General features: G+C 48.1%; 1 protein-coding gene across 1 annotated transcript; it reads right to left on the bottom strand.

Moving 5' to 3' along the window:
- Positions 1-192: 192 nt before the first annotated feature.
- Positions 193-8,378, bottom strand: NAGLU (N-acetyl-alpha-glucosaminidase). The gene is made up of 6 exons (XM_044675088.1): positions 7,918-8,378; positions 7,697-7,844; positions 6,897-7,043; positions 6,719-6,804; positions 4,353-4,609; positions 193-1,524 (listed from the first exon to the last, which is right to left on the bottom strand). Exons 1-6 carry the CDS (start codon positions 8,376-8,378, stop codon positions 314-316), a joined length of 2,310 nt encoding a protein of 769 aa, XP_044531023.1. The 3' UTR covers positions 193-313.
- Between the last annotated feature and the right edge of the window lie 210 nt (positions 8,379-8,588).

The raw sequence follows: 8,588 nt of genomic DNA on the forward strand, positions 1-8,588 counted from the left end.
TCTCTTCAGTGAGTGCAGTCCCTGGCTCAGGAACCAGTCACAACCTAGTAATAGACGAGAGAAAGAGAGAGAGAGAGAGAGAGAGAGAGAGAGAGAGACAGACAGACAGACAGACAGACAGACAGACAGACAGACAGACAGAGACAGAGAGAGAAAGAGACAGAGACTATCTCCAAGAACTGTCCATGGTTTTACAACTGATTCCCCTCCCAGGGTCCCAAGTTAGGCCACTGATAGGATTGAAGGTCCAAGGAGGAAGCTCAAGAATGTAAGTTATGAGTTGGCGTCCCAGGTGGAGCCAGTGAGGGGTGGGTCACAAAGCTCCTGCTTGAAACTTTGGGTAATACTTGAGGAAGAATTTCCTGGCTAAGTCCACAGTGTCCCCCTGAGGCTGGGTGGGGAACTTCTCCCTCCCCAATACAAAGTCCTGGCCCAACAGGAAGGCTTCATTCTCAAACTGGTTCTGGTGGAAGGGGGTGCCCTCAGCCAGGCTCTTTACCAGCATCTCCACAAAGAGCTTCCATCGGGGAGCATAGTAGCCAGCCACAAGTCCTGCCAGCTGTTTGTTGGCATAGTCTAGGATGTTGCCTGTGGGTCCCCACAGAGTCAGCTGGTAGCGGGCATTCTGCTCAAAACGCCAGGCCTCAGCTTCACTGACTGCCATCTCCCGAGCCTGCTCCAGCCAGCTACCTAGCAGGAACCGCTCATCAGTCCCCAGCAGCTCATCCAGGGAGGGCAGTAGGTCAAAGACCAGCAGGCCACCAGCACTGAGCAAGGCTGGCATTGATCCTGCCTCAAAGGCTGTCCTGAGCTCCCCATAGTACAGGCTCACCAACTCCTGGGCCACCTGACGAGTGACATCCAGAAGGTCATAACGGAAGGCAGGGCTGGTTGCCAGCTGTGGGGCTGCTTCCAGCAGCAACCTCCAGGCCTCAAATACATCACTCCGATTATACCAGACAGAGAAGTCCAAGTGAAGGGACGGTCGCTTCACCAGTGGGCTGTGATTATGGCCAGTGCAGTTTTCCCAAGAACAGTTGTAGACACTTCGTAGCAGCAGCCTCCAGGCAGCTTCCGTCTGGGGGTGGGGAGTCCCATATCGCTGGGCTGCAAAGCCTGCTACCCAAGCCCCAAGGTCAGGAAAGGGGTCCTTCCTCCAGCCCAGCTCAGCCATTAGGGCATAGACCACTTCGTTCTGATTGATGCCCTCTGGGACTATGCCTGTACCCACAATGGTAGTGTTGGGAAAGAGACGTGCAGTTGAGGGTCCCCTGTTTACAGCATCTAACACCCCAAAAAGCCCATGGTTTCCCCCAAAATTGTGCAGCATGCACCAGATAAAGGGCTGGCCATAGAAGGAATTGGTGCGGGAGTAGACAGGCTGAGACTCAGCAAAGAGGTCCAAGATGAGAAAGCGGCCACGGGGCACAGCCTCCATCACAGCCTTCACCTGGGGGGGTTTCCAGAAATCTGGCTGATGCTGAAAAAGCCAGCCCTGGAAAAGCCACACAGCATCAACATCCACTGTAGGAATAAGGCATGGGAGAAGAAGGGATAGCTGGTGAGAGGAGGAAACATCTAGGTCTCTTCCAAAGAGGATACAAGGCCTAGAAAAACAGTTACAAGAACACAACCCCCAAGTATGGACCTATCTTACCTTGGACCTCCACACACCTAGCTCCACTTCTGTCTCACTGCCTCCCAGGACCTCCCTCCCTAGTCAGTCAATCAGTTACCAAGAAGCATTCATTAAGTGCCCACTACGTGTAAAGGTCTATACTAAGTATCAGAGATGCAAATAAAGGGAAAAAACAATCCTTGTCCTCAAGGAGCTTACAGTCTAAAGGGAGAGACAATATACTAACAAGAAGTACAAACAAGATACAGATAGGATAAGGAGATAGTCACCCGAGGGAAAGCATTTGTATTAAGGGAGTTCAGGAAAAGTTTCCTGTTGAAGGTGGGATTTTTAGATCAGAAACCAAGGAAAAGCAGAGAGGAGGAAGAGAAATCCAGGCATGAGGGACAGTCAGCAAAAAGGCAAAGACATGGGAGAAAGAGTCTTCTTCAATGAATAGCAAGGTTAGTGTCACTGAATAATAGAGTAGATGGAATGGAGTAGGTGTAATTAGGCTTGAAAGGTACCCTTGGGGAGGGGGAGCTTTTGAAAGCTAAAGAGAGTATTTCTTATCAGTACCAAATGTAGTTGATTCTGGAGGTGAGTGACCAAATGAAAAGTTAGCATGGTCAGACTTGTACATTAAGACCACTCTGCCAGCTGAGGGAGGTGGGGGGGGGGCACGTAAGGCCAGGAGACCATTCAGAAAGTTACCGAAATAGTCCAGGTGTGAAATGACGAGAGTCTGGACCACAGCTGGGGAATTGTCAGAGAAGAAAAGGACTCATGTGAAAAATGTTTCAAAGTGAGAGGATCTGGATTGGTTATGTAAGGAAAACAAAAAGTGAAGAATTGAGGATTACACCTAAATTGTAAGTCTAGGTGACTGGGAAGATGATAATACCTTCAAAAGTAACAAGGAAATGAGGGCAGCTAGGTGGCTCAGTGGATTGAGAACTAGTCCTGGGTACAAGTCTGGCCTCAGACAGTTCCTACCTGTGTGACCCCGGGCAAGTCACTTAACCCTTATTGCTTAACCATTATCACTCTTCTGCCTTGGAACACAGTATTGATTCTAAGACAGAAGGCATGGGTTTTAAAAAAGAAGTAATAGGGAAGTTAGGAAAATGAGAGGCTTTGGGGAGAATGGGCCAGGAACCAAAGCAGAGAAGTTAAGGTAGGATAAACAGATCTGAGAATGATCAATAGGGTTGAATCCATGGAGCTGGTGAGAAAGGTAGAGAAGAAAGAAAAGAGAGGGCCCAGGACAGAGCCCTGTTGGACACTCATGGTTAGTAACCTGGACAAAGTCCCAGCAAAGAAGAATGAGGGATAATCTCACAGCTAAGAGGAGAACCACAATAAAATGTTTTCAGATAAATCTAGAGAGAAGAGGGAATCAAGGTAAAAAGAGAGGAAGAAATTATAGAAGGCTGCAGAGAGGACAGCATGGATGAGGATAGAGAAGAAGCCATTAGACCTGGCAATGAAAAGATTGTCAGATAACACTGAAGGGAAGGTTGGAAGGCAGACTGCAGAATTAGGAAGAGAATGAGAGAAGAGGCACTGGTTGTAGGCAGCCTTCTCTAGGAGGTCAGCCACAGAAGAGAGGAGAATGATCAGGGTTGGAGGGTCAAGAGAGGATTTCTGAGGACAGTGGAGACCAAAGCATGCTTGTGGGCCAAGGGGTAAGCAACCTAACTAGACTGGGAGAAGCTCATGTTTACAGAGTGAACAGGAATGAGGGAGGGTGGAGAGAACAGGATCAAGGAGCTTTTGTCTGGGAGGCAACAAAATGACTTGGCTTCAAGTCCCAAAGGAATGACCAAAAAAGTGCTTTTCAGCAGAAAAAGTAGAAGAGAGGAAGACAGGAGACATGGCCTGCAGCCTAGATCTTAGCCAAGTTACTTCCCCATATACAAAATGGAAGGGTTGCTCTAGGGAAGCATAGGGTCACAGACTAAGAGTTGTAGAATTTTCAGAAATCACTTGGTCTAACCTCATGTTGGTGAACCTGTGGCACACCTGTTGGAGGGGGCTGCTCTCCTCCTCCTCTCCACAGGCACCTGAGGACATTTTTCACATCACCTGCCCCTCTGCCCAGCAGCCCAATGGGAGCACTTCCTCCCTCACCTGTCTGGGGTAAGGGGGTGGTTCACATGGATGTGAGGATGTAGTTTCAGCACTTGGTCTCTGAAAGGTTTGCCATCACTGGTCTAACCCCTTCACTTGAGGAACAAGAAGACAGTGGCTCCCAGACTCTAGTGACCTGCCCAGTAAGTGTTCAAGGCAGAAAGCAACACCAAGTCCTACTCTAATGCTTACATTTTGCAATGAATCTGGAAACTCTGGGCCAGAGTTTGAGCAGCAATCACCGTAATAGCTTATATTTATAGAGGACTTTAAACTCTGCCAAAGTCTTGACATACATTATTTCATCTGGTCCTCAGGATGACTCAAGGCAGGAGGGGCTATTATTATCCCCATTTTACAGAGGAAGAAACTGAGTCTTAGAGAGATTTAAGTGCTTTGCCTAGGGTCACAAGGTGAGGTGAGACTGATTCAAATCATAACAGTAGGCCTGTACTCACCACCACCCTCTTTCCCCACACACATTCCCCAAACTTTTTATTTGCTTGGCTGATATTCTCCTCAACTCCCCACCTCACTTTGCTGGATGTCCTGCCTTTTGTGTCTGTCTCCCTCAGCTACCCTCAGCACCTTCCCTCCTCACCTGCAACCATGGCTTCATAGACTGCAGCTGTGGCAGCAGCCAGGTAGGCTGGCTTAGAGGAAGGGGGCTCCATTTCATTGAAGATGTCAGCACTATAGATGTGGTCAGTGCCAAACTCCTTGGTCAGCTCCCTCAGAAAGAGGCTCCCAACAACTGGGAACAAGGGGTCTTCGGGGGCCAAGAGGTAGGAGCAGGAATAAGTGCAGTTAAAATCAATCCACTTGCCCAGATTTGTGACATTGGCTTGAGGGAACACCCTGGAGGAGAAGGAAGAAACAATTGTAGAGGGAGAATGATGGAGGAGAGAGGTGATAGGAGAGACCAGAGAAACAGGATCACACCAATGGAGAGAAAGTTTGAGCAGGGAACATCCCCATCCCTACAGAGCCCCATAAAGGGGACTCCAGTGTCAAAGTGGCCCTCTTGGAAAAGAATCCAGGGGAAAAGGGGAAGAAATTGTCCCTTTTCATATCTTCAGTGTACCCCAACACACTGGTTGTTTCTTTGTGTCAAAGTATCTCCTACTTTTGTGGGGTTAACCATCAGAATAAAGTAAAGGATTCATAACCATTTCTGTGATATGGAACACCTTTGACAATCTGTTGTAGCCTCTAGAGCCATTTTCAGAATATTTTCAAATTCAAAAAGTAAGATACACAAGATCACAAAAGAAACCAATTCTATGAAAACACAATTATTAAAATATTAGAAAAAACAACAACCACCAAGAACTCCAGCGAAAGCAATCATTATTTTCTGGAACATTGTTACTGATAAATTAACTCTTTACAGCTAGAATTATATGATATTTAGTGGAAGGCAAGAAAGGAGGAGCAAAGGCAAGGGCGGCTGTGAAGAGGCTCAATGTAAGTGATTCCAGTGTGAGTGTCCTCTGTAACAAGGATGTCTTAAGAGCTTCTTGAAGATTCATGGTTGTAATGGAAAGATGGTTGGACTTGGGAGTCAGGATTTAAATCCTACTGCAGACATTTCCTAGCTAAGTGACACTGAGCAGTTGCTTAACCTTTTTCAGACTCAGTTTCTCCTGCAAAATGGTAATGACCATAAAAGAAGCACTCACTTGGCAGGGATGCTGTGAGAATCAAGTGAAATAATGTATGTAAAGTGCTTTGCAACCTTAGAAAGCTATATAAGCATCAGCTCTCATTACCACTTCCTAGCAATGTGACCTTGGGTAAGTCACATTTAACCTTTCTCAGTCTTAAGTTTCTTCACTAGTAAAATAGTGAGGATCTATACTACCTACCTCTTGGGATTGCTATTTTGAAGAAAGTATTTTTGTCACTTAAATTGCTATATAAGTGAGTTATCAGTATGATTAGTGATCATATAAGTCTACCTATCCTCTTACACAAGAGATGAGGGGGCTGACTTCTATGTTGGTTGTCTCCCTTTAGAATGTAAGCTCATTTCCAGAAGGGAACTATTTTATTCTTTGTGCTTGCATTCTCACTACTTCTTCCAGCACACAGTCAGTGCTTTACTGCTTACTGAGCATAATGCTTGTTGGGTTGATTGGCCATCAAGGTCCAAAGCAGGGAAGTGACTTTTTCCAAGGTTACACAGCTAGGTAGTAGCAGAGTCAAGGCTGTAATCCAAGACTTCCAACCCTTGGATCAAGGTTCTTTCTGCTTCTGGTTCTTTCTGATGGGAGAATGTTCATCTCCCATCAATAAAGTATTTCTCAGTGGAACGGGAGCTTGACTTAGAGAGGAAGTACTCAAGTTCAAATCCCAACTTTGCCACTTCCTCTTTTGTCATCACAGACAAGGCACAACTTTTCAAAGATTCAGTGTAATCAAGCAACCAATCTTTCTTAAGCATCTTCTATATGTCATGTCAGATGATGGGAATACCAAGCAGACCTTGGTAGGAAGGCACTAACACTGGAGGATCAGGGGAGGGCTCAAAGCTTTTCCAGTCCCAAATCTGTGAACATGGGTAGAAGCAATACAGAAATATTTTCTACCATTTTGCATATAAGAAAATGCATGTTCAGAGAGAGGAAGTAATTTCTGTCTAATCTGGGAACCAAACCTAGATTTCCTCTTTTTTTTCTATCACTTTATACTTTTTTCTAGAGAAAGGCAGTGGAATGTCATGTGAATTAAGGGCTAGAAGGAATGATCCAACAGGCTGTGTAGTCAAATCTCCTAACTATATAATAGAGGAAACTAATAGTGGAAAGGTTAAGGGACTTGTAAGGTCATACAGATGAGCCAGGATTCAAAACTAGTTCCTTAAACTCCAGATTTGGCATGCTTTTTACTGCCTCTCCTAGACAGGACCTTTGAATCATACAGAGATTTGTCATCTATGGTCCTGCCTTGTTTTCACTTACTCACCTAGTAAATGCCTTGGGGATATGTCCAGCAAATGCAGGAAGCACTGGCTTCATCCCAAAAGATCTCATCCTCTCTAGAATCCGGTGCTGGAGAGGGAAAGGGGAGGGACAGCTGGGTCAGGATTATCAGGAACCTCCTCACTCAGCCCAAGGAAGCCTCCTCTCCACTGTCCCATTACCTGTAGGTAAGACTGCTTAAGGTCCCAGGAGGAGGGCAAAGGACCACCCCAGGTGTGCAGGTTGCCCATTCGCCCCCATGCCAAGAAGGCTGGACCAGTAAAGTACTCATCTATCTCTGTCTGGTTCAGACCCAAAGTCAAGTACACCTGGGGAAAAGAGATAAAAACAATGATAAACTCTTGTCCAATTTATGAAGTCACCTCAATCTATAGTTCATTTCATCCTCATAATTCCATGAGGTAAGGCAAGCAAACATTATCATCCCCATTTGACTGAAAGAAAACTGAGGCCTGGGTCTGGTAGAGAAATCTTCTGATTTCTGGTCTAGTACTTTCCCAACTATACTAGGATGCCTCTCATTTGGCTCTCCCAGCACCCATTTAGATAAGTAAGGCATCAACCAGGACAAGTTAGAAGTGGGCTCACAGAATGACAAAACTGGAAGAGACTGTCTCATCCAAACTCTCATTTTATAGAGAAGGAAACTGAGGCCCAGGGAAGGGAAATAATTTGTTTTCCTCCAAATAAAGAGGGGAGGAAGAAAGGGGGAGAAAGAGAGAAAGGAGAGAGAGAAATGGAGAGTAAGGAGAGTAAGGGAGCAACACAAAACAGGGGACGAGGTGAGAGTGGGAGAAAGAGAGGAGAGAAGAAAGAAGGGAGGGAGGGAGGGAGGGAGGAGTGAAGATGGGGAAAGGGAGAGAGGAGATCAAATTGCCGGGCAGGGGCAGAGCGCTGGACGAAGTCCCCTGGAGCAGGCACGACCTAACTCTCCAGCTCTCTCAGCCCAACCTGGACCTACCCTCCTCCAGACAGCCTCCTGCCCCACGGGGGCCAGCACCAGGTTGATGCCATTCAGGGCCATCCAGTCAATCTCTCGCTCCCAGCGCTCCCAGCCCCACCACACGAAGGAGTAGCTGGGCGTGCAGATGTTCAAGTAATAGCGGTACCTACCGGGAAGTGGAGGGAAGGTGAGTCTCCGGACTGGCGCTCTCCCCACCCCCACTCACGGCGCCCCGTTACCTGTTGGGTGTGGTCTCGATGAGCTTCTCAGGCACTGCGGGCAGAGGTTCAGGCAGGTGGAGCTGCGCTCCCGACCAAGCCACGTGGCATCCACAGAAGTCGCGCAGGTAGCGGTGCAGCCCTGCCGCGGCCGCCACACCACTGGAGCCGGTCACCCGCACCGGGCTCTCGCCGCCGCCGCTCAGGCAGTACGTGTCGGCGTCCGGGGTAGGGGCTAGGGTGCGTTCCACGGACACCGAGAACCTCACGGCAGCCCGGGGTCCCAGTAGCCTCGTCAGCAGGCCCCGCACAGCAGCTACCTCCTGGGCCTCGTCTCCAGCCACATCGGCTCCCACCCCACTCACGAACAGAAAGGAAAGCACCTGCACCACCCCAGCCCGGGCCATGGTTGTCCGCTCCCGCCCTCTGAGCCCAACTTTAGACTGCGCTGCCGTCCAATCAGCGAGCGCCCTTTGGTGCATGTGACCTTCAGGGTGTTAAAGGAGGGGGTGGGGGGCGGCGACGGTGGCCGGTTTTGAGGCACGTGCCTCTGTTGCTGCTGAAGCTTTGGCTAAATACATATCTATCCTTGTAGCCCTCAGAGTCCCGAGCAGTTTTGCTTTAGCTACTGGAGCTATTGAGGCATTGTATAGACGGAACTGGAGACTAGGGACCGAGTTCTGGAACAGCTA

Source organism: Gracilinanus agilis, chromosome 4, assembly GCF_016433145.1.
Source record: "Gracilinanus agilis isolate LMUSP501 chromosome 4, AgileGrace, whole genome shotgun sequence".
NCBI lineage: Eukaryota > Metazoa > Chordata > Mammalia > Didelphimorphia > Didelphidae > Gracilinanus > Gracilinanus agilis.